Consider the following 26,909-nt stretch of genomic DNA (forward strand, 5'->3'; position numbering starts at 1 on the left):
CAGTTTCAGATAGCTTCATGAATTAGTTTATTCCTTTACAGACCCAATATCGAGCAACTGCAAATGATTAAGATGTAAAAATAAAAATGAACAGTAGAGGAAAAAAAGTGTTTAATGAGTTCCCAATTAGATAAGCATGCAAGATACCACAAAAGATGGAACTAGCTTACAGAAGAAAAAAAACAACAAACACTCAACACACCGAACAAAAAAAGAATTTAACATCATTAATTTCAAACAACAAGTGAGTATTTAAAGTAATGTTTTTTGTACACTCACGAGAGCCGTTTTGGATTTTGAAGTTAGCTGTAATCTCAAAATAATCTAATTGTAAAACCTAAACAGCAGAGCAGCTGTGGACGTTCAGTCCATCTCATTTCCATAAGCACTGAAGAAGTCTATTCTTGTTTTTATTCTCATTTAGAACACTTAAGATTCTATGTGCTCTCCTGATGGTAGATTATATAGAATACAGTTGCTATTTTCACAGCCTGAGCCATCCAGACATGAAAAACATTTTTAGTACAGAAAAATAAGGGAAATATCTTCAGAACAATAACAGCAGTTACAAATGCTGACAAAAAGTCCATCTTCAGCACAATAAACGTCATCGGGATTCTCTTTGGGGAAGCTGCAGTTGCAAAACGATAATAATTAGGCTTAATAATTCAAAGCCAATTTACAGCAGCTCTACACACCACAGGAAATTTTAAATATGCGTATAAGTACAACCAAACTCCAAAAGATTTGTGATCTATAGCAAATCACTCCGAACACTGAATATATCCCAGTGCTGCTCTTACCTTTCTTAGCAGCATCTGCTCTCCGTCTTGCTGGCGACACCAAATCTTTTACAATCTGAAGCACTTGAATCATTGCTCCTTAGCAAAATCAAAGAGACCAGATGCCCCCCTACAATTCCAACAGGTTTCATTACTACACGTCATTAGGCGGCTGCCTTCAGCATGCTCAGGCAAAACGGATGCAGGAGCAACTCCTCTACCTTCAGAGATGCATTTCTGCCTGACGACTCTACAGGCTGGGATGATGGATTTAAAGTGACTTCAGCACAAGGAGACAAAAATCTGCAAGCAGTCCTACATTTCTACAGAACATTTCAAGAAATTATTGATGGAATAGAACGCATACTGATTTCTCTAAATAAACTTTAAAGGGAACATTGACACCAAAATTAACTGAAGAAAACACTCTTGAAATGAATTCTGATAGAAGGAACACACACCCCCCTGAGCTTAGTATTTAAGAACAGTGTCCAAATCCTCTTTTAAAGTCTGTATCAATTCATGAAATTTCATGTCATGTTTTAAGAGAGCACTGTGCACTGTAGAGCCAGCATCAGACCTACAAACAGAAGTCAAATCTACCCTGCTAAACACATTTGGGCATAAGCAAGCAACTACTAAAACAAGTCTCTGTGTTCCTTCTTCTTCCCCCTTGAACACGCACCTCTGACACCCTGTACGTGACTGGAATCCTCTCTCGTCAGGAAGCATGCTGGAAATCCAGGGGGCGTTCTGGGCGTCCTGCTCTCTCTCACCACCAGAGGCCCAGAGAACAGTTTCAGCTAAGGTACTATCATTACTTCTGGCAGGTAATTTTAAACAGACAAATTGCAGAATGTGCCCCGTAACACTTTTAATGCCATTTGGAAAACGTACAAAGGCACTTCAGAAAGCCCTTCTGTCAAAGGCTCTACAGAGCTAAGGAAAAAAAGTCATAGAAATTGTGTTTTACGCTGTTGCATTAAATAACTGTCAGCTCTGTGAATGCTTTTGGAAGCTGAATTGCTGCATAACTCTGTAAGGCCTCATCTATACAAAGCAAGCAATTTAGGAAGCCAACTATGTTTTCCAATAAAACATTAAATTAGAACAAACACAGGCCCAACCAAGGCTCAAGATGTATTCTCTGGCCTTTAGACCTTCTGTTCCCATTGCTTAAGTGTTAGATGTGGGAGAGGTCATTTCTTTCCATTCCAGCTCCTGATCACAAACATCTTAGATCTTACAGTTGCTGGCATGTTTATCCACACGCATGTTGGTCTGTTGAAACACATGCAGGGTAGGCACAAACTGTTTCTGTTATGTTAGGCTCATTTACATCCTGCCCATTAACTCACCCCTGCCAGAAGTAATAACATTCCAAAGCAGTATTGTATTTGGCTTGGCAAAACAAAGACAACCAAAACCATCATCTCTGACAAGCCGTCCAATTTCTTGTCTCACCCTGCAAGTACATCCACTCAATTGGAAGCCTGGGGACAATTACTGAGCAACTATCAATTATCTCTTCCCAAAAAAAGGATTCTTCAAGTCATCTGGAATGGAACATTAACTCTTTACATAAAGAATAATTCATAAATTCTGTACATAAACTTAAACGCTGGGTTTCTGATAAATAACTTCGTGGTCATTTTTTCCTTCCACTTATACATATAAAAAGATATTTCTAGGAAAAAGCTATAATTTCAGAACATTTAAACAAAACTTAATGTCAGAATTGTCTGATTAAGTTGACCTGCAGGTTCTTCAGATATACCTTCAACATACCTGCTCTAAGAGCTTTCCCATCATTATCTTTCCATGATGTATTCCTTAATTTAGTTGGCTTCTCAAACAATTTCTTTCAGTAAAAGATATAAACTCAAAGGAACACCACTGCTTACAGCTAAATTGCACTGCAATTTTATTCTGAAAAGCTGCCTAAGTTTACAGTTCACGTAAGCATCCAACTACCTTTAAAGCATTAAAAAACTTCTCCAGGTCTTTGATATAAATGTATTAAGGACAGAAAAGAAAAAAGAAAAACTGGTACATTCAAATCTTCAGTAATAACTTAATAAATGCTTAACAAACTAAAGCATGAGTACAGAGGTCCTGAAAGTGATCAGTAACTGAGACAGACCAGCAAGGTTCTCAAGTGTAATGAGAGGATGGTGGACTGACAAAAAGTAACAGTAGGAAAGAGGAAGAAGGGCAAGAGAAAAGCAGACATACAAAGCATGTTTCCTACTTGCTTTTGTGTCACTGCTGTTTTCATAATTCAAGCAGTGGGCCATACTGATAGTAAAAAAGAGAAATACTGCGCTTTGATAGCTCTGAGTTAGCACGCAGAGAAGGGTTACAGCTACTCCCTGCTGGGAATAGACAAGTTGCTCCCTTTGCTTCAAAGCTATCCCTTCTCATTGATGATTAACTGAAAAAGGTTTCTTATGTGATTTCCAGGCCAAATTAAAAAAAAAAAAAACCTACGTACTAAAGTCTGTAGAACTGCCCTTAGAAACACTTTTATCCTATGGTCACCAACATCTCTCTTTCCCGAAGGGAGTTGTGCAAGACTTCCAGGACTAGGAATCATTCCCACACAAACCTGCCCTTCCTCAGTGTGAAAAAACTGCAGAGATGGCACATGCAGTAGTTTTCCTCTCAGTTCTGTTAGAAAAATGTCATTTATAATAAAAAGGCAAGCTTTAAAATGAACTTGGGAAACCATAAACAGGATTACCAAACATCTTGTTTACAAGAGAACACTGATAAACAAGGAAAAGTGTTACACTAAAATTACGACACTTTGATTTAAGCAGATTCTCCTTGAGCCATGTTGCAACACTCAGTGCATACCATGTGGATTTCTACTAATCACTTGCTTTGTCAGCAGCCAGTTAGCTGAGCAATGGGCACTTCTTAATTTTCTTGCATTCTGCTTTTCTCCCTTAACTTCAATAATTTAGGGCATGCAGCAATCACACTCATTACAATTCATTTCATCAGGGCGATAATGAGAAGGAGCAGTTAACCAGGATTAGATTTCATGGATCACTGTGTACAGCCCTTGACCTCTCTCAACCATAATACAGAGTACAACTTGCATCCTGATTAGTTAGCTGCCATCACTCAAAATAAAAATGTGTCTATTAACGTAATTATAATTAGCTGGTCTTCGAAAGCACTTCGTTTTAATAAAGCATACTGCCAGGAGGTAACACATGCAGCACAAAGGATGCTACAAAAATACAGCTCAGTAGATATACATCAAACTATAGTTTACAAAAAAAAAAAAAAAAACACTAAGCTTGAGCAAAACTTAATTCTGCTTCTCTTATTATAATCTAAACTGTTTATATATTCATGGCATCGTGTCCTGGCTTAAAAGAAAAAAATATCATGAACACTCATGGTAACCCCAAGCAGCACTGCAGCTATCCCAAGTCACCAGTTTGTTCTGCCCTCATTTGCAGAAAAGAAAATGTACAAGCTAGGGAGAAGAAAAAAAAACAAGCAAAACACCACCGAAACAGCTTGAGGGCATTTGAACAATAGTCCTGCACACATTTATTTGAGATGCAAAGTTATCGTGACCATTCTTTTTCCATCTCACATCAACCTGACCTGGTTAGAAGTCAGCCTGCATACAGACTATTCTGCCATATCTCCACAGAAATCCAGGCAGTTCTGTCTTCAGAATCTTCAATTATGCTTCCAGTACAGCACAGCAGAATTATGTATGTCCTTTTCCCTATCTGCTAAACTCTGAACATGGGTAAGATACAAAGCAATAAGGGCTGACAGACCCAACAAAACAGTTCATAGCGCTAAGGCAGAGAGAAATCCAGGGAAAGCAGCCATGGCAAGGAGTCAGGCTGAGCTCCATCCTGAAGCTACCTTCTTCAATAAAGGCAGAATCAAGCTTGAAATTCAGCCACTGTCATCCAGAAAGAGGTTAAATGTATCCATGAAAGTCTCTGATACCTCTCTAGTACTGCAAAAAGTGCATGTCTGTTATGGGCAGTAGATGGGGATCTTCGTAGATGGGATCCACGTGCTCTTTGAACCCATCTTTCTACACTTGTAAAATTCACAGATTAAATACCTTACAGAGTTGGTAGGACTATCCATAACAAGGGCTATAGAAAGTCAAGCACCAGAAACAGCAAAGGCGGTTGTTCTTAATGATCAATTTCAAAGTTTGCTCTAAAAGCTGCAGTTTAAGAAGCTACACACAGCAGAACTGCTTTGCCTCTCCTCCCATCTGAGCAAAATAGCTCAGAATAGGAAGCAGATTTTCTTTTAAGCACTAACAATAACCTTACAAGCAATTTTCAGCATTAAAATAGCTTAAAATGATTAAGGAAATGTAAATAAAATATGTTATTTGGGAAAAGACTCCTGAAATACTAAGAAGGAAAAATCCATTATAAAAACATTTGCAGCATAAAGCAACTTAGTTCAGTACAGTCTACCCAGCAACTAAGTCACAGCAACACCTAAAATATCAATAGCATTTTGTTTTACAATTACTCCTCTCTGACTTTTCCTGTCACAGCTGGTCTTCAAATGAATATCTCAAAATAATAGGCATCGAGCTCTAGGAGAAGCAATACATCTTCACACAAATAACTATTAAACCAGTAGTAAAGTGAGTTACCCATCCTTTCTCACTAATATTTTGATTTAATTTTCCAATCCATGAACTGAAGTCTACAGTTTTCCTTCATCAGATATTAAATAATCCACTCTAGATAGAACAGGAGAATTCACATCAATAACTAACCCCCACCCATCTCCCAACGAGTCTCTGAATCTTTGTTATTTTCTACAGAGTATTCTTGGACAGTAATCAACTGTAGGGAACCAGGAAAAAGACAAGCAAAGAAAACCTCATGTTCTCAAGAAATCAGATCCAGAATTCTGGTAGCCTTTCCTGGTAAACTAAACTAGTGATGAAACTGCGTTTGTTATCCAAGGCATTCATTTTTCAAGAAAAGAGTGACTGCTTTTGGCTACGTATTCTACAAATCCTCCATAAAAATAAATGAAATATGGCCACAGCCTTCTGACAGACGGAAGCATAGAATCATCTGTGTTGAAAAAGACCTTCAAGGTTATCGATTCTGACCATCAGCCTGACCTAACACATCCCATTGCTCAAACCACATCCCTCAGCAGCACATGCAGCTTTCTCCAGGGACAGACAGCACCTCTTCCCTGGGCAGCCCATTCCAATGCCTGATCACCCTTCCCACGCAGAATTTCTTCCTAATATCCAATCTAAGTTTCTCTGGTACAACTGGAGACCATTTCCTTGCATTCTATCTCTTGTCACCTGAGAAAAGAGGCCAACATTCACCCAGCCGCAGCCTCTTTCAGTCAACTGTAGTGAGCAATGAGATCTCCCTCTGCCTTTTCCATGCTGAACAACGCCAATTCTCTCAGTCACTCCTCGTAACTTTTGTTTTCTACTTCCTTTACCAGCTTCACTGCTCTTCTCTGCACACACGAAAGCAACTCATCATCCTTCTTGTAGTGAGGAGCCCAAAACCAAACACAGTATTTGAGGTGTGGCCTCACCAGCGCCCACATATAAGGGGACAGTCACTCCTCTAGTCCCCTGGCCACCACAGTTCCGATGCAGGCTAGAAGTCATTGGCCTTCTTGGCCACACAACTGGCTCGTGTGCAGCCAGCCACAACCAGCACCCCCTGGTACTACTCTTCTCCCAAGCCTACATTGTTGTATGAGGTTGTTATGAGCCAAGTGCAGTGCACAGCATTTAGCCTGGCTGAGTGCCACACAGGTGAACTCATCCCATCCACATCCTTCCGCAGTCTTCCTACACTCAAGGTCACCAGTCCCTGCTTATCTAGGATTCTACAGAGGAAGAGTTAGTAAATGTTGAATTCTATTCAATTTGCTCACTGATTTTTATTTTTTTTTTTTTTGTTAGGTTTGCTACCATTTTCAAAGCATGAAAGTATGGCCATAGTTTTTGAACAAACACAGATGACCTCTTTTACAAGCTGTCTTTACAAGTCTACAAACAGAAAGAAGCTTGACCTAGACAGAGGGTGAAAAACTAACAAGTAACAGTAAGTGCACTGATTAAAGAAGAGGCATTCACTCACAGCTGATGTCTTTTTCTTTCTGCTTAAACACACGAGAACACCATTCATTACATTCAGGATCAGGGTTGAGAACTTCAGTGAAGGATCAATGATACCAATTCTACCTGTTCTAGTAAAAATATATATATATCATAAAGCAAAAAAAAAAAAAAAAGACGAATAAATAACAAAAGCTAAATGGAAGAGGAAAGAAAAGAGAAAAAATAGGTAACTTAGGCAGCCATCAGTGCACTGGTTGAAGTTTGAAAGAAAGAAACTACACATTACAAAGCCCTGCAACAGCACAATACTCCTACTGTCCTCCTTGTTACTCAAGTCATGTTCTTTTTACCCCCTCAGCTCTTGCTGCAACACATTCTGCAAGTGGATCTAGACGATAATGAGCAGACAGCAACTTTCCCAGAGAGCCACAATGAAGAGAACTGCCTGCGTAGATCACTTTTATCATCTTCCTGGTAAATGGACACCACACAGCAGTGAAGATGAATATCAGATATCTGTGCTCAAATACTCCTTGATGCACTGCTCCAAAAAATCTGATTATAATTACTGTACATTGTAATTACAACAAGAGAAAGGTTTCAATTTCTCTTTATCCAAGAAGATGAATCACTTCTGCAGTTTTGCACTTCCTGGATTTCGGTTGTCATTGTAGTATCAACTGACAGATTTCTTCAAGCCAAAGGATATTATTAAAAATATTTTGCCAAATGTAAGCATACGGAAAAAAAAAAAACACACCAGAAATTGAGAGGTAGCTTCGCAAATGCAAAATTGAGGAAATGCTGCATCTTTCTTTTGGAAAACACATTTTTTTTATCAAGCCTGAGTATTTGCTTTGTGTAGCAAATAATCTGTAGAAGGATTTTTTCTCTGCAATAAAAGCCCAGTGTTTACAAGTTCTTGAACACTTACTGCTAGTCTGCCACTAACCAAGTATCTATGCACACAAACACAGCTCTACACTGATGTTACACTATTACAAGTAGAGGAAAGATGTAAGCGCTACAAAAGTAACTGAAGGAAGTTACCCTGCAGGTCCCAGTGTTACAAGTGATCCACGGTCTGTAAGGAAGTGTGCCTGGATCTGTTTGCTTACTGCAGTTGTGTTTTAATGGCTGGCACCATTACATGCTGCCTTTCAGACTTCTGCCTTCCACTCTCCTTGTACATTCACTCAGAAAACGCATACGATTTTAAAGCATATTTAAGCAATGTATTTTAAAAGCCAAGTGCAGTGATTAGAATTGAAAATGACAGTTACATTAACCATGACTTCTTATAATCCTAGAGTTTTAGTGGGAATATGTATTCTGGCTAAGTAGCTAATTGAGGCTATTTTTGTTTTGCCTCTGTTCTTAAGAATGGATTTAATTTAGTAGTGCACACTAACTAGAATGTTAAACTTGCTTTGAATCCAATCCTATCTCCTACAAACTACATGTACTACAGCAATTAAAGAATTCTCCTACTTCCCCTGTCAATGAAAAAATCCCGCGGGAGCACCTGGGCCTCTCAGCCTCACTGCCTGCAGATAAGCAAGCCAGTGCTTATCAGAGGCACAGTGTAAAACAGACTGCTTTGTTCACAGAATCACAGAGCTGCAGGGTTGGAAGGGACCATCAGTAGTAGATCATTGAGTCCAACAGCCCTGCCAAAGCAGGTACCCCACATTAGATTACACAGGTAGGCATCCAGGCAGGTCCTGAATATATCCAGAGAAAGAGACTCCACAACGTCTCTGGACAGCCTGTTCCAGTGCTCCATCACCCATACTGTAGAGAAGTTACTTCACATGCTTGTATGGAACTTTCTGTGTTCAACTTTTAGGCTATTAATCCTTGAGCCTTGCCTCATCCATTTGCCTCCCACCTACCTTCAGATACTTACAAACATTTATTAAATACCCTGTTTTTTTTCCCCAGGCTGAACAGCCCCAGGTTACTCAACTTTCCCTCATACAGGACATGCTCCAAGCCCTTTATCATCTTTGTGGTCCTCTGCTGGACTCCTAGAAGAACCCTGTCTTTCTTGAACAAGGGAGCCCAGAACTGGACACAGCAGTCTAAATGTGGCCTCACCAGGGCAGAGCAGAGGTGAAAGATCACCTCCCTCAACCTGCTGGCCAAGCTCTTTTTACACATCCCAGGCTACCATTGGCCTTCTTAGCCACCAGGGCACATTGTTAGCTCACAGCCAACCTGCTGCGCAACCTGCAGAACTCTTCTCCAGCAGGTCAGCCCCAACCTGTACTGATGTGTACAGTTATTCCTCCTCAGATACAAGACTACACTTGCACTTGTTAAACCTCATCAGGCTCCTCCCTGCCCAACTCTCCAGTCTGTCCAGGTCTTATTGAATGGTAGCACAGCCTCCCTGTGCGTCAGCCACTCCTCCCAGCTCTGTATCATCACCAAACTTGCTGAGGGTGGACTCTATGCCTTCATTCAGGCCCACTGATGAAGATGCTCAACAAGACCACGCCCAGCACTGACCCCTGTGGAACACCACTGGTTAGCCTGATATTAAGACAACCACGTTATCCAACTGGAAAACATCTTACCTACCTATTAGGAGAGCAAAACGAAAGGAATGGTACATGCCTGAGTGCCTCAGAACCAAGTTTAGAACACTGCAGTGTATTTGCTGCTCTCCGTGCTCTCTCAGTAGCTATAGAGAATTTAAAATCATGCCAACAAGTTTCAGCCAACTATTACCCACGGAGTGAGCAAGAGACAGAACTGCAGCACTCTACCCCATACTTGTGAGGCAATTTGATACATAAAATTAGCTTCCAGTGATACTACATCAGGGCCACAGGTACAGAAAAAGTAGTGCTATTTACCCTTGATTTACCCTTCAAGCTACTCTCTTTTTCATTGGACAAGACACAGATAACACTGATAATAACACTGCCTTGGCATACCTGGCAAGAGTTAGTTCTCCGACTTTCATGTTACACTTGCTAACCAATGGAAGAAAAAAGAAAAAAGAACAACCACCAAGAGTTTTACAGTGAGCTTCATATGGTTTCTTTTAGTTTATTTCAATGTTTGGAGAATAAATAGATCTTGAAATGTCACTGGAAGTAACTCACGAGCCTTTGAGATAGGAAATATTTTCCTACCACTTTGCTAAAGGAAAACCTGTGGACATTTTTGTTTGGCAAAGAAAATAATATGATGGGGGAGGGGAGGGAGATGATTTTAGTTTAAATTAAAAAAAAAAAAAAAAAAAAATCAACACAAAATTGACACTCCTTAGTTTGTACCTAATCTTTTCACAGCTAACTATAAACCAACGCTGCCTCTCCCATCTTCCAGACCAACCTTTTCAGATACTCTTGTGGTAACTAAATGTAACTGGGGGGCGGGGGGAAGACACTAAAAGCTTGTCTAGCTTCTACAACCAGAAACAAGGACATGTAAGATCTATCCTCTCCTAGGAATGTGAGGAATCAGGATCTGCAGAACTGCATGGCTACAAAGTATGGCTATAGCACAGCAACGCTGATAAGAACAGCTACACCTGCAAACAGATTGCCAGAAATTCTGGGGGAGAGCAGGGAAGGAGGGCTCTGATATCATAGTGTTTGTACAACTCAGAAATAGCAGTGTCACAAAAGAAAAGTCCTCATATGAGCTGTAAAAATTCTGGGAAAAAATAAATAAATCAATAAGCTCCTTAATGAAAGCAGCAAAGCTGATTTAGAGACTAATTTTCCTGTCCCTAACAAATTCCGGGAAGTCCCACTCCCGCTCGAAAAAAGCTCTCAGTGAGCCTTTCAGTGCTCTGCCATGCAGTTAGGCTGATTTTCTAAGAGCTTTTCAAGGGTAAAACAGAAAGGCTGCATTCAAGAATACTCTCCTATGGCAAACCAAAGTGCTTTATTAAAACAAAGTGCCCTTTTACATTAATGTTCTTTCAGATTAATGACTGTATTGGCCAAAAGCAGTGCAGATTCTTCAGCACATTGATGTGCTGTTTCAGATAATAATTGATTATGCTACACAGTGTGGAAAGGGGAAAAAAAGAGGGGAAAAAAAACACCCACAAGGCATCAGCTTCACAAGCCAGGCTGCAAGTCCTACACAGCTCCCTGTGTACTTCAGCAATCTGGAACAGGGTAGAACAGGGATACCAGCAGCCTGGAAGAAATGCCAGTGCGATCTCGTCCAGTTCCAATTTTAAGAATGAAAAGCCCTTAATTACAGAGGGGTGCTTTCACAATGAGAGAGTAAATGAACCTTATAATCAGCTGCTTGATAGGATATCATCTAAGCACAGCTACTTTGTTTCCATAAACATCTGCAAAAATCCTCTGACTACAGAAGAGACAACAGATCAGATATCTTAAATTTATGCCTTAGATTTAAACGAACACTGCCAGTCATAGAGCCAGTAATTCTGCAGGGATCACTCATATAACTGGCTGATGACTGTAACCCCAAGTATTTTCACACAGAAGGTGGTGAAGCACTGGAACAGGTTGCCCAAGCAGGTTGTGGATGCCCCATCCCTGGAGGCACTCAAGACAGCCTGATCTGGTGGTTGGCGACCCTGCACATAGCAGGGAGGTGGAACTAGATGATCTTTGTGGGCCTTTTCAACCCAGGCCATTCTGTGATTCTATGATTCCATGATTTTTCCATCCCTGCTACAATTCAAGGTTGTTCCCTATTAAAAATTGCATCAGAGCAGGTTTTTAAAACGCTGTCAAATTAGCTTAAAATAACTGCACATCCAGCCAGGCAGGTATTTCGTCTCTTGAAAATGAACAAAGGAGAAACAACACTAAATGAGGTAACAACTCACCTTTTTTTCTTACTTGTGACACAGTTACACTACCGAGCAGCAATAGCTTCATTTTTCCAACAGTATTGTATATTAGTCAATCAACTACACACAAAAGGAGAACCACATGATTCACAACAGGTATATTTATATAGGTCTATAATTCAATGGGGAATTAAAACAATGCTGCGGTGTTTAATGCAGCAGCCTCTAGAATGTCCTCTCTGCAGTGACTGAAACACGGCAGTCCTGTGGCTGCACAGTGCCTTATGCAAAGAAGTGGGTGCCTGCCCAAACATCTACGCCCATAGCTCTTGATTTTTGGCTGCATTTTAGCTCTGAGTTCCTCCACGCCTTCCCTTCAGAGTGGGCTTGAACACCACACTTGACTTATCACAGGAATGAATAGGATCCCAGACCTATGAATTGCTTACATAGTGGTGGATACTTGATACTCACTCCAGAGAACAAGGTTGCAGTGTTCCTTGCTACTTGCTCTTTCTGCTGCAGGAATACCAATAACCCACAATAAAGGCATCATTGTGTGACATTCTATTTAAGGAGTTCAGAGATAGACCCAATAGAGGCTAAGATTTAAATTTACCCCCCCCCCCCCCAGAAATCTCCCTCAGAGGAGTATTATCTTGCCAAAGGCATGCATTCTGTACAAAGCAACTTGTCATAATTCAGTAGTTCTCACTGGCCATGAATGAAAACAGCAAGAGGCAAATTTGGAATAAGGACTATCTCCTTTTGTATACATATAGAAATAAAAGAAGCTGCATATGTAAGTATGTAATTTATAAACAGAAACATAACAATAGGACAAGGGGGAATGGTCTGAAACTGAGACAAGGGAGGTTTAGGTTGGATATTAGGAGGAATTTTTTCCACACAGGGGGTGGTGACAGTGGAACAGGTTGCCCAAGGAGGCTGTGGATGCCCCATCCCTGCAGGCATTCAAGGCCAGGCTGGATGTGGCTCTGAGCAGCCTGGTCTGGTGGTTGGCGACCCTGCACATAGCAGGGGGGTTGAAACTAGATGATCATTGTGGTCCTTTTCAACCCGGGCCATTCTGTGATATCAAAGTATATTGTACATTTAAACATCCATTACATGTTAGATGTTCATAAATATAACTTGTAATAATGCATATATTTATATCATCTGGGCAATTTTGGGGGCACACAAAGTTAATCTTAAATAAGTTGTAAATAACCTAACCTCGCTTTCCCTTGAAACCATGACAAAGAATAAATCTAAAGAGCAATTATCTAAAAGGGAAATAGTAGGGAGCAGTAAGCGGCTTTCTCCAGTAACACTACACAACAGTATTGGGGGAATGATTTTCAATTGAAAGAGAGGAGATTGAGGTTCAATTTTAGGGGGGAAGTTTTTCACTCAGAGGGCAGTGAGGCTCTGGCACAGCTGCCCAGAGAAGCTGTGGGTGCCCCATCCCTGGAGGTGCTCAAGGCCAGGCTGGCTGGATGGGCCCTGGGCAGCCTGAGCTGCAGAGGCTGGAACTGGATGGGCTTTAAGGCTCTTCCAACCTAAGCCATTTCACAATGGCAACTTTTCTGCCACAGCTCTCCTGCCAACTCATAGCTAACAACAGTGAGCCAGCAGCAATATCTTGGTTTACAAACAGAAAATTATGTTGGTTTAAAAGTAGGTGTCATAATGCACTGACTTATTTAGAGAAGCCCCATCAACCATCAATCTAAACCCACAGAGAGAACACTAAACAGAACACTCCCTTTATGATAACCATATGTAAAGAACTGCTTCAAATTTCAATACTGGAAATATGTGCAAAAGATATAAAGATAGTGAGCTTTACAACACCTTAACTAATCTAAATAAAACAGCAAACAGTAAGCAATACTGTGATGATGGCATCTTATAAAAAGTCAGATCACTGAGCTTGAATGTACCGCCTGGAAGCACAGTTTCTGAATATGATAAGATGCCTTTATGCAGCCGCAGCCTCCTGCAAAGCTTAAGAAAAGAAAGTGACTTCTCTCCAGTCTGGGGAGACTGATGATGTATTTCATCTGATTCCAACTGACAGAAGAGCCCCACGAACTCAAAAATGTTTGTCTTCTTCTTCCAATCTAAAAATAAGGTCTAAGCGCAAGGAAAGCCACAAATCAGCAGTCCCAAGGATCCTCAAGGGATCAAAAATAAAAGGATTATGAAAATATTCATCTATGAAGGCTGTTTAAATGCAGGTGAATTTCAAAAGCTTTTCTTCATTTGTGTTCTGATTGATTTAAATAACCATACAATGCCAAAAAAAAGTAACGAGGGCTCTGAAGTTGCACCATTATGTCAATGTATTAAATAAGCCAATGTCACAAAGGGTGAACATTAAGAAAACAAGTTCCTTTCTGCATAACACCTATACACCTATATTTCCTCAATACTGTGCATCAGCTCTGTATGTGCAAAATATTGTGGTTTATATTTTATTCTCACTAATGAACGCTGTATTTAGAGGAGAGGTTTAATTACAGCATTGGTGAGAAACTGGGTCATCTAAGATCTGATTAGCCCTCTGGAGATGCTTCTCCTCACTTAGTATCCAGGATGATTACTGCATTCCTAAACAACAGCATTAACACTGGACAGAACCACTCATTCCCACTCCTGCGCTTTGCTCTCAGCATTGCAGCAGTACAACCATTTCTGCAGCTCTGTGGCAAGTAGATTTGGGAGCCCACCCATCCCAAACCAACCTCATGTGTGTTCCTCCTTGTGGCACCAGCGTGAAGGAATAGAGACAGGGAAAAAAAAATGCCATCAACTCCATTGGTAAGGGGACACTTCAAAGGGGACATCAAACTGCGAAGACCCTCACTTCACTCCTGGCTGTCCCTACAAGCCAGAGCTTTCACACTAAACTCAACTGCATCGAAAGCTTTCCTGCAAGTTGGCAGAAGCTTCTCTGACTCATCAACTGTGACCTCCATATCCACACTTCAAGTCAGAAAACTGTTTCCAGCACATTTGCCTCCCTGAGCACTACCAGCAGCACCATCAAGGACAGACATCTGGAAAACAGATAAAGAAAAATACTGACAAGAAATAACAGTGAAGTAAGACTAAGAACAGAAAGCATTTCTCCCAACTGCTAGCTTCAGGAACTAAACAACTTTGTACTATTCAGTGCACATAGATTTTCATGCTTTATCCTCCCACTACAAAAGATAAAAATAAAAAAATAGGAATCATAGAACCAAGGCTGGAAAAGACTCACAGGATCACCCAGTCCAACCATCCACCGATCACCAATAGTTCTCACTAAACCCCTACCTCAACACAAAATCCAAACGTTCTCTGAACACCTTCAGGGTCGGTGACTCCACCACCTCCCTGGGCAGCCCATTCCACTGCCTGACCACTCTTTCAGAGAAGCAGTATTTCCTAATGTCCAGCCTAAATCTCCCCTGGCGCAGCTTGAAGCCACTGGAGTTCCTGCACTGCTGCTGCTTCTGATCCAGGAACTCACATTTCACTACAGTGGTGCAACTGCAATCAATTAAGTGTTAATATGTACAGTTATACAATATTAGAATATACAGCTGATAGTTTCAAGAGAGTTTCAAGAAAAAGCAGAGCAAATGTAAGTAAGAAAAATCCTATTGTTATTAGTGATTCAATTTTTACAAGTCAGCAATATGAGCGAGCTGCCTAATTTAAGGATCTGGAAAAGAGTGAAAAAAAAATCACAAGATAATAAGTAATAAAACCTACAACTCAACTCTTAAACTCTTAAAATATTTTTACACGTGCCTTCAGTCTTCAAACATAGCTTTTTTCCAACCTTCTACCCGGACTTCTGACCCTTATGACTTATTCTTTACCATTCAGACCTTGAATCAGTTGTTCATGAAGAACTACTACTTCAAATTTTGGTACAGATGACCCAGGAGTCAGTAGTGTCCATATTTCTCCAAAGACACTATTTCTAAAGACTAGAAATAATTACACTGTGAAATCAGAAAATTGTTACAGAAAACACTTTGCATATTGTGTCTTCAAGCTTGTAGTTTATGAATGGGCATTTAGGGCTCTTAGTTCAACCAAAAAAAACAAAAAAAACAAAAAAAAACCCATAAAAACCTTATCTTGTAAGGTGTTAAGATAATCTGACATCACTCAGCTATTCATTATAAACATATTTTGCCTTACTTTTGCATTTTCCTTCCCCAGCACGCAATGCTCTGTATGAATCAGAACTTACCCTTTCTCTCAATCTCAGCTCCCTGAAAACAACCCATAACTACTAATCAGCTTTACAATTACTTGCAGCACCCTTTCCAAAACGCACAACCACCCTGCACCTTGTTCTGCCAGAGACCATCACCCATTCCTCAGCATTTGTTTTCTGAACAGTTTGTCTCAGTGCTCAGTTCACAACAGACCCATTCTGGCACACAAGGAGGACAAATTGGTTCCATTTTTCCCCCCTCACCTCCAACCTCAATCAGACTTTTCTTAGCCTAGGAAGTTCTGTGTGAGTTCTAAAAAACTTTTCTCAGTGGCAAAACCAGAAATAGCAATGCACACTTGCACAATTACGTAAAGTTGGCCTAACTAGGTCACTTGTGTTACTTCCCAAGTTTATTACTCAGAACAGAGAAACCAACAGCCAGATCTATTTCTTTACACTCTACAAGGAATCAAAAAGAAGGGAGGAAGAAAAAAAAAAAAAAAGTGTTCCATTCTTTGTTTTTCAGTGACAAAACCAATGGTTTCCTCCATGAACACAAGCTAGAGAGCCAGCACTAATGAGAGGTCAAGAGAGACAACCTGCCATCAGACAGAGGCAGCCTTTAATCACACCATCGTGGTCTTGATTTGAACTGGTAAAGCAAAATTTCCCACCTCATTACCAGACCACAGTGACCAATTCCAAACTATAAGGTTACATTGCAAAGCATCTCTCCAAACACACGGAACGTGCTCCTGCCCTCAGACAATCACAAAGAAAACAAATTATACTGAAGCACAAAGAACAGCAGGTTCGCTGCCCAGCGGTGTGCACTGTGTAAGGTTTTAGGGTGTGGGAAACAAAACCAACAACAGAAAAAGTCAGAAAGGAATTCTTATTTAGAATTTGTAACAGCAAAATTAAAGAAGGAAAAGAAGTTGGCACTGCATCTATGCCTTTAAAGGGAAAAAAATGAAGATGTCAGCAGCTTGTTGCAACAGTATATACTAACAATTACTTGAATGGTTTGCAAATTGAGCTCATTGCAGCAGCTCAAACAAGTTCATTGCACTGACCTTCCTTGAAAGAACAAAGCACAGGAAAACTCCCAAACGTAAAGAGCACAGTTTATAATCATAAGAATTTATCACGATACCACACATTTTCTGGTAGCTAAATGTCAACAACTGGAGAAAATGGGAAAGATTAAAATAAGTCCTTCTGCAGTGTGACATTCCTGGCAGGTCAGACACAGCCAGGATTGTTCTGACAAGCTATCTTTATATATAAAATAAATCAAGATTATTTAACTTGGCTACACTGCATACTCTTAGCCACCCTTTAAGCATGCGACCTTACTGTCCTATGGGGCACAAAATGTCACAGAGTAACCCGAAATAGGGATTAACCTCAGTCTGATTTACAAAAACAGGCATTTATAAAGGCATTCAACAGAAATAAAAGCTTTAAAAGAGTTCACCTTTGTTTGAGCAGTTTTGAGATTCCCTGTATTAGAATAAAAAACTACCACAAATGCTCAACTGCACAGCTGTATCAACGCGCTTCTCTGCTACTGAGTAACACAGGACAGGAGCCACAGTGAAAATGTATGCTGAAACAAGGAAACAGAAGACTTGGATAACAGAGGTATGGAGAAGGCTGTATTACATCATTTTTTTGCCTCAGCCTTCACTAGCAAGTGCTCCAGTCACATTTCCCAAGTAGCAGAAGGGACTGGGAGCATGACTGCTGTGGGAAATCAGGTTTGAGATCATCCAAGGAACCTTAAGGAGCACAAATCACAGAATACCCTGAGTTGGATGGAAGTCCTTGAACTGTGAGATGCACCCATGGGTTCTGCGGAATTGCAGATGAAGTTAGAATCATAGAATCACAGAATGGCCCGGGTTGAAAAGGACCACAATGATCATCCAGTTTCAACCCCCTGCTGTGTGCAGGGTCACCAACCATCAGACCAGGCTGCCCAGAGCCACATCCAGCCTGGCCTTGAATGCCTGCAGGGATGGGGCATCCACAGCCTCCTTGGGCAACCTGTTCCAGTGTCACCACTCCCTGTGTGGAGAACTTCCTCCTAATATCTAACCTAAATCTCACCTGTCTCAGTTTAATCTTAGTTGTTTGTTTTTTTTTAAGTTGCAAAGCCACTGTTCATCTTTGAAACATCATGGCATGCCAGTGCAGTTCTCAGCTGCTGGAAAAAGGGAAACAGCCACCATTTTTTAAAAGGGAAAAAAAGGAAAAGCCAGGAAACTACAGGCCTGTCAATCTCACCTCGGTTTCTGGCACATTAATGGAGCAGATCCTCCAGGAAACTATGCTAAAGTACACAGAAAGCAAGGAGATGACAGTGGCAGCAAACATGACTACACTAAGGGCAAATCCACCATCAAATCTGCTGTAACCCCTTCTACGACAGGGTTAAAGCACTGGTGGACAAGAGAAGAGCAACTGATACCACCTATCTAGACTCGTGTAAAGCATCCAACACCACACAACATCCTTCCCTCTAAAACAGAGGGCCATGGATCTGACAGATGGACACTCAGTGAACAACAAGTTGGCTGGACGGTCACACTCCACACAGTCAGTGGCTCAACAATCAGTTGGAGATGGGATGGCACTATTTATCTAACATCGTTGTCAACAACACGGGCAGGAGGATCAAGTGCATATATTCTTAAGATGATAAATACTTTGCAGATTGAAGTACTTCGTAAAGAGGAGCCTAAAACTATGCATGCTGAGCTTGTAGTTCAAGTTTCTCTGAAGCAAACTGTAAGTTAAGAAGTCCAAGAGCAGCTGAATGTAAGTATCTGAATTTTTTTTAACCCACATTTTTAAAGAGCAGCATTTTCAGTTGTGTCCTTGAAGCCCACCACTGACAATAGACCTAAGCATCCAATCTAACACAGGAACGTGACATTCTTCTGCAAAGAAGGGACTGCACTTTGCTTTAACTGATTGGTTAAAATTACTATAAATCACCACAAAAGCCCTGCTACACTGTTATCTTCCCTTTCACCAGAGATAGTCATTCCTCCTAATGCAAAGCAAACTCTCCATTCTGAAACCATGTCAAAGTCTCATCAAAATCAAAGGCGTTTTGCTCAAGTAATGACAGCATTTTTTTGCTCTATCATCACAGCAGTACCTCTGTGAGTCACACAAAACAAAGCAACTGCGACTTAAAAGGTAAAAAGACACATATGTATTTGTATGTTTAAGACCATTAGGCAGTGACAGCACATGAGACATTCTATAAATGAGTTATGATTAACACAGCAGTGTTTGACAAGTCAGGATATTCAGGTACGTGAATAAACTGCCTGTGTAAAGACGTCATTTATGCAAGACTGTAAACATTAAACATCAGAAAATAAACAAATGTGAACAGCCGTATGTGAAACAGACAGAATTCTATTTGCACTCAGCATGAACCCTAAAATTTAGCAAACATCAAAAAATGCTACTGAAAGAATTGCTAATTGCCAAGATAAAACGAGATTTACTCCATGACTTTCCTCTTTCAGATGTCAAGTACAATTATTTTTATTTAGTTTGACAAGAAATTCAGCCAACAGGCTTCTTTTAGTCACTTCCAGACTTATTTTACTAACACAGGATATAATCACTCTACAGACATTCTCATTCCATAACAGATTCAGTACACTTGTGTTGAAACTAAGCTGCTATTTACATATTCCTGTGCACATGAAGTTAAAGCATTATTCCTGTGTCATGCGAGGCTAGGCAATGTTGCTGCCAAGGTTTATACTAAGAGTTCTCAAATCCACAAAACTTACGAAGTACGTTCAAATACTTAAAACATTTTGATAAAAAGAAATCATCTTAACCATCAGATCCATTCAAAACAAAACTTCTGGTGTCTTTCGTGTTTTTTTCTGTCAGGAGGGATCTTAAGTCCCACTTTTCGAAGGCTCATATCTTTCTAACACGTGCCAAAAATTCCTTTGGGATCAGAGCTCTATACTGGAATTTGAGCAATAAATATTTTTTCCCATAAAATGAAGTCCATTCATTTTATGTTGGATTTTCACCAGCTACTTGAATTTACTGGATGTTCACATATTTTGGAGTTTTTAAGAAACCCAAGGCATTCTCCCCTCAGAGCTGTATGCTTTATTTATGTTGAAAAGAAAAAGGAAAAAAACCCACACACAACAAACATCAGCTTGTTTTAGAACTCACCTTCATGAAAATGACACCAGACTACCAACATAAAGCTTCACAGAGCACATATTGATCAAGATTTTGCAGGTTAAAAATAGCACCTGTCAGATCTCAGCTTTTATTACTGAATAAATGAAGAGCCAAAATTCATAGACCCGTTTTAAGGCAGAGCTCACCTCCCAAAGCCCACAACAGATGGACAGTTCTTCTGAAATGCAAACTAACAGTTGGTTTTTCCTAATAAAGGAATTTACTCACTCATGACTGGAAATTCCTTCGCATGTGATCCAAACCAGGTCTCGAAGCAAGGTATCTTGTTGGAGAAGGTTTCTCAGAGGTATACATGTCCTGGTAACAGTAAGAAAAAGAGACTAATCACTTTTCAACTTCAAATAAATAACACATCTATTTATAACAAACAGACTCTCCCATTAGCTTTTCACTAGCCCAGTCTTTGTTTCTTTTTTAAAGGAACACAGATGTATTTGTTATGATTGAGGAACTTGACACTAATGGATATATCCTGAAGTATCAACGCAAAATGTGTACTGCCTTTGACATTCAAATTATAACCTTATTTGCAAGGACTAGTTCATGAAAGATAACTACTTCCAAAAGATACCAGACGTTCTTAAGATCAGAAGAAACTACACTATGGATGTAGTAACTGAAAATACCATCAAAGCCATGTTTTCCTTCAGTAGAGTTTTCCTCAGCTAGCAAAAAGATGCAATGAAAACCATACTTAATGATAATAGAAGAACTACAAACCAATTTACCAAAAAAAAAATACGGATTGGCACCAGCACCCAGCACTTCCTTGGAAACAAAACCTGAAAGTTCGGATTTCTACTAACAGTAAACAATCAGATCAGTCAATATCTAACCAAAATGAGACAAAGGTACCTAAGTAGGGCAGACAGGGATTCACTAACAGTAGGCCTGGCTTTCCCCAGAGCGAAACACACAGAGCTTCATCTTCAACACTGACAGTACAGCATGTATGTTTTTAACATTATTACATAGTCTCCATCCTGCTGCTAAAAGCAATCTGATAGAAACGTGACATTCAAATAACTTCTCATTGCAGTTGTGATTAAAAGAAACAAATATAGCTATTATGCCATAGTTTCCCTCTAATATCAGCACAAATATCATTTCTGTAAATTAAGGAACATTATGTGACTTATTTCCTCTCTTCAAACCAATCAGAACTTGCTGAACCTGACCACCTGTGACAGCCAAGCAAGATCATATCTTCTGCTGACTCAGATTTCAAGTCTCAACACTTCTGATCTCTTAACTCTTATAAAATAAAAACAATTCATACACAAAAAAAAAAAAAAAAAAAAAACAGAAGAGAGCTGACTTTAACATCCTGCAGCGTGATTTAGCAAAAACACGTACAGATTTGCAGCCAAAGAAGTAGAGGACCTATCATAGGACTGGATTCACATCACAAGAAGACTGCTGTATCACCTGCTAAAACATGCAAAAAAAAAAGTTCTGAGAGCCAAAAGGAAGCCATCAGTAATGCTGCACACTGTAGACTGAAAATTACAAACAATTTCTTTGCACTGATAAGGTAATGTAGGAAAGAGGCTCATCAGGGGAAGAAAAACTAGACAGGCTCAACCAGTGGGCCCAGGTGAACCTCATGTAGTTCAGCATATCCAAGTGCAAGGTGTTACTGCTGGGTTGTGGCAATCCCTGCTATCAGTGCAAGGTGGGGGGAGGTAAGGATGGAGCACAGCCTTGCTGAAAAGCACTTGGGTACTACTGGTGGATGGCAAGCTGGCCATGAGTCAGCAATGTGCAAAACGTGAGCCAGAAAGCCAACCATATCCTGAGCTGCATCAAAAGAAGCATGGCCTGCAAGTGAAGGGAGCTGATCCTGCCCCTCTGCTCTGTGCTGGTGAGGCCTCGCCTGGAGTACTGCACCCAGACGGGGAGTGCTCAGTACAGGAGAGATGTGGACCTGTTGGAGTGCAACCAGAGGAGAGCCACAAAAATGATCCAAGGGACGGAACACCTCTCCTATGAGGACAGCCTGAGAGAGCTGGGGATGATCAGCCTGGAGAAGACTCTAGGGAGACCTGAAAGCAGCCTTTCAGGGCCTGAAGGGGGGCTGTAAGAAAGAAGGGGACAGACTCTTTAGCAGGGTGCGTGACAGGACAAGGGGAAATGGTTTGAAACTATATCTAGGGAGATTTAGATTGGATATATGGAAGAAGTTTTTACAACAAGGGTGGAGAGGCACTGGAAAAGGTTGCCCAGAGAACTGGTGGATTCCCTGTCCCCAAAGACACTCAAGGTCAGGCTGGACAGGGCTCTGAGCACCTGATCCAGCTGTAGGTGTCCCTGCTCAGTGCAGGGGATTTGGACCAGATGGCCATTGGGGGTCCCTTCCAAATCAAATGATTCTATGAAAATAGTAACGTGAAGTAACACGTATACAAACATTAAATTAAAAAAAAAAAAAAAGCCAGACAAACACAAAGCCATTACATGGTGCAATCACTGATGAACAACAGTTTGAATTGCAGGCTCCAGCAATTCTCTCACAGTAGTTGCTAAATTAAACACGTAAGCACGCACAGTCTAATAAAAAATAAAGTGTCCAGTTAAAATGTGTCACCAGAACTGCAGTCTTGTCAGTTTTCTTTTCATTACCGATGTCAAAATTAGCAAATGTAACTTGCATGACATTTAATCATTTACTGGACTAATTACAGTTATTATGTTCAGAACAACAAATGAATGTTATAGAAGTCACTCCACCCAGGTCCAAAGCACTTCTGGATGGAGTTCTATACACCTCCTGCTCTCAAATTGTTTTTCTATCTTATGTAGAGTCCACTGGACAGCTGGCATCTCCAACCCAATGTGTTTTTCCTAAGGCATCGTCTCACCTTGGTTTTTAAGTACGAGCTCAGCAAACCTTGCCTCACAGACATCACATTATGTGCTATTTTATTGTTTGTACGTACAGAGAAAGGCTGTTCATGGGGAAAAACAAAACATCAGCTCTGAAAACCACATTGATGATAGCATCATCGTCCATCATATCGTTTATAAAATCCAGTCACATAAGACTAAGGAAACAAGGAGTGAAGAATACAGCAGTTATATTCCTAAACTTAGCAGCTATATGCCTAAAAACACACTGCAACTATGAAAAACTGATGTTTCAGTAAACCTTAGCAACTTCAATTCAGACTTCCATGTACAAAAGGTTCTCGCTCTCTGTATCTGCATACTTTGTTTAGCTGTTGCTAATATCTGCTTAGTAGCCAGTAAATACTTCCCAGTAAATCTAGTTTTTCTTCTTTAAAACAGCGGTGATATTTGTTTTATGATATTTCCCTTGTTTGTAACTTGGACATTTTCCTCAAGGCCATTTTCTTGGACTTTGGAAAGAAAAAAAAAAGCACACACACACACACACACACAAAAAAAAGCTGCTTATTTTAACTTGTAATTTGGAGCATAATGACGCAAGAAGCATTGGAGAGCCAGGAGTTAACCAAAGCTAACCAAATACCAGGAAGTCAGTACATTCTATTGCTACACAATATTGATGTTTTTCTTAAGGATGTGTGTTATGGAACTAAAATCACTTTGCTCTCTTAACCAACAACCCTACTTATGTCAATGTTTACCATGTTCTCTCCTGTACACAAACACAACTTAATACCATTAACATTATTTCTTTCCACCGCTGTACGTTGATCGTCTTGCTTAAATATATCACCAAAATCTGCACTTTTATTCAAGACAGGAGCTGATGTGTTCTTGCAATTGGCAAGGCTATTAAAAAAAATGGGGGGGGAGGGGGGAAAACTTACACACATACCTTTGATCTTTCTCTCTTCCTGGAGAGCTAACCCTTGTATCCAATCCAGCACCTCATCTACTAAGAAGACATTTAATAGCCCCTAGCATTACTCAACTGCCATAGTAGCAAAACGATCAGCATTTTAAGTAAGGTTTGAATGGAATGCTGGAGGTGGGAGAAGTTCTTCACCAATTTGAGTACACTAGAAATGTATTCAGTTTTCCCACATCTAACATCAGGTCTCCTTTTTACCAAGTATTCTGTCTCATAATAATGAATGCAAACCAGAATGAAAGTAAGTTACAGCACATTATAACTCTGTGCACAAAGATTCTATCCAAAGACAAGACAATTAAGGATTCAAGTCTCATCTGTGATTATGTTATTGTAGCATCTGTTTAACTTGGATACTAAGGCATTCATGCTATTGATTTATATCCCCCAATCCCCAAGACACAGAAATTAAAGGACCACCATACAACCAAACATGTCAATGACAAAATAGCCCAAACAGAACCTGCCTGCAAAAAGCAGTATTCTGCTGTTATTTACTTTCTTCTTTAAAGCAAAACGTTACTGCCCCCAAAGAAAACAGAGCCAGAGATTTCAGAAGCATGTTTTAAGGTTTTGTAGATAGCTGGGTTGCCAACAGTATGTTTGGAATGATTGGTTTCCATGCTGTATGCTCAGAGGGCAGCAGAACAGCTTCTTAAAAGGCAGTACTAAATACTCACTGCACACAGCAGCCAGGCTGAATTAATTTCAGAGTTATAATCAGCTAAGAGAAGCTACAAGGAAGCAAGACTAAACCATGTAATAGCACAGCTATTAACAGAAAATATAATAAAAATTCCAAACATAGCACCTGGCTTCCCAATATCCTAGCTCAGCAACATGCCCACGACAGCAAGAATGTAACATTCGCAAAGCACGAGTACTACATGATTTCTGAGTTCCCTTCCAACCCATGCCGTTCTATGATTCCACTACTTAAGAGGCTCCACCAAGCCACGGACTGGCCACAAACGAGGAAGCACACAGAGGTACAACCGAAGCAGCGCACGGCACACCCACTCCTTTGTTCAGAGCAGGAATATTTACACTACAAAGCGAAGCGCCTCAGTTTCAGGCACTGCTGATTGGCCGCTGCCTGCGGTACACACGAGTTTGAGTTTCGGCTGTCACACAGCATCTCCAGCTCCCAAGATAACACACCGAGCTAAAAACCACACGGAGCAATTCGTTAAAATGAGCGTTCTGACTGAAAGGATCCTTCACAAAACATCCTCGTTGTGAACAAGGCTGGCAGACTCAGTTTCGTCTCACTTTAAAGCAACAAAAAAAGCCAAAAACCGGCCGTGCTAACAGCCTGCCTCCCGTGCAGCCGCCTGCTCCAAACTGAGAGCTGCACAAAGAAAGTTATTATTCGTGAAGTTATCATACAGGAGTTGGGCAGAGGTGCTGTATGTCAGCACTTGGCTCTGCCTGCCCAGGGACAGAGCCCAGGACAAACCTTGAGTGGTTTCCTGCAGACAGACGTCCACCTCTGTGTTTCCAGAGGGAAACACAGCACGGGGACCTGGTGCTCTGCTGGCAGTCCCCGCGGGGATGGAAGGTGAAGAGAGGGCCGTGCGGGCCGAAGCACCCGGGGCTGCGGACCCACTGTCTCGCACCGCGGCTCTCGGGTTGTTGCCTTTCAGCTAAAGCCTTACAAAAAGCATAGCAGGGAGCAGGTACAAAACGCACCGGCGCCTGGAAGTCCGATTAAAACAAGTTTTAAACATCCAAATCCTCCCAGCTCCCGACGGGAGCCATACAGCGGCCTTACCCTGACAGGGAGGGGGGCATCGAGAAGCCCTCCACCCACAGCAGTGACCCCCGACCCCACAGCCCCCAGTCCCACAGCGACGCAGACCCCACAGCCCCTCGCAGGGCCGGCACCCCTCTCCCACACGGCTCCTCTTTGGAGATCCCCCCGGGGCAGCCCCAGCACCTCGCTCCAACCTCACAAAGGGACCGAGGGGCATCTCCAGCGAGGCTTCCCTCGCACTGCCCCGACACACTGGGCTCGGCCAACCCCCCACGCTGGAAATGGAACAGCCCGGAGCACCCCGGTATCCTCCCGGAGCCGGCTCCCGCCTCTCCCACCTTCCCGGCTCCAGGGGGTGCGCGCAGCCCGGCCCCTCCCGATGGAGGATGGTAGCGCCCGCCTCCCCTCAGCTCTCTAGGAACTCAGTTCCCCCCCGCCCGCCTCATTGGAGAGGTCGGACGCGGCGTTTCCCCCCGCACAGCGCCCCGGGAATGGAAGGGTCCGATCCGCGACCCCGGGGGGGCGCACAATGGCCGCCTGCGCCCCTACCTTTGCTCGCCTTCCTCTTCTCCCTCCTCCCAGGGCCTCCGTCCGCCTCCTCCCTCAGCGCCACTTCCCCGCTCTGCTACCCCAGGAGCGGCGGCCTCCAACCAGGAAGTGCCCCGGCGTGACACCGGCGACCGCCGCTATGGAAACCCTGCCCGCCCCCGCCCCTCCCCGCCCGGCGCCGTCCCACGGGGCCGGACCGCCGCCGCCGCCATCTTGCACTCACAGCGAGGCGCGGAGGTGCCCGGCCCGGCCCCGCTCCCCGCCGCGTCCGCCGCCATTTTGGGCTCCCAACGAGGGCCGGGCAGCGCCGGCGGGTTGGTGACGCGGCTGAGGGAGCCGTGCCTCGGCGAGGCCGGGGCAGCCGTTGGGAGCCCATCGAGACTCGTGTTTGGCTCCAAGCCCAGCACCCACCTCCATTGCTGCTGTGCTGGGTCTGCGCCTTTCTTCTGTGGTAGCGGGGGAAGAGCAGCGAGCAAGACTCTTCCTCGTCCATCACAGCTACCAAGACCCTCGTGTTTAAAGCCCCGATCCTTTTTCAGTTTTCTGACACACCAACACTAGATACTGG

The 26,909-nt window shown here is 41.9% G+C and overlaps 1 protein-coding gene across 4 annotated transcripts in view; it reads right to left on the reverse strand.

Annotated features, from left to right (window-relative positions):
* USP6NL (USP6 N-terminal like) overlaps positions 1 to 26,645 on the reverse strand; it is a 115,161-nt gene extending 88,516 nt beyond the window's left edge. Inside the window, exons 1-2 of one of the 4 annotated variants that reach the window (XM_048952106.1) lie at positions 26,565 to 26,645; positions 20,403 to 20,492 (exon numbers count right to left, since the gene is read on the reverse strand). In XM_048952106.1, the coding sequence (XP_048808063.1) occupies positions 20,403 to 20,406 (4 nt within the window). In that variant the 5' untranslated portion in view covers positions 20,407 to 20,492; positions 26,565 to 26,645. Of the gene's footprint in view, positions 1 to 803; positions 1,924 to 20,402; positions 20,493 to 25,986; positions 26,102 to 26,341; positions 26,466 to 26,564 lie in introns of those variants that run through there. The other 3 variants (XM_048952096.1, XM_048952115.1, XM_048952063.1) reach the window with 3 other exon arrangements.
* Positions 26,646 to 26,909: the final 264 nt, after the last annotated feature.

The sequence above is a fragment of the Lagopus muta genome, chromosome 1 (assembly GCF_023343835.1).
Source record: "Lagopus muta isolate bLagMut1 chromosome 1, bLagMut1 primary, whole genome shotgun sequence".
Lineage (NCBI taxonomy): Eukaryota > Metazoa > Chordata > Aves > Galliformes > Phasianidae > Lagopus > Lagopus muta.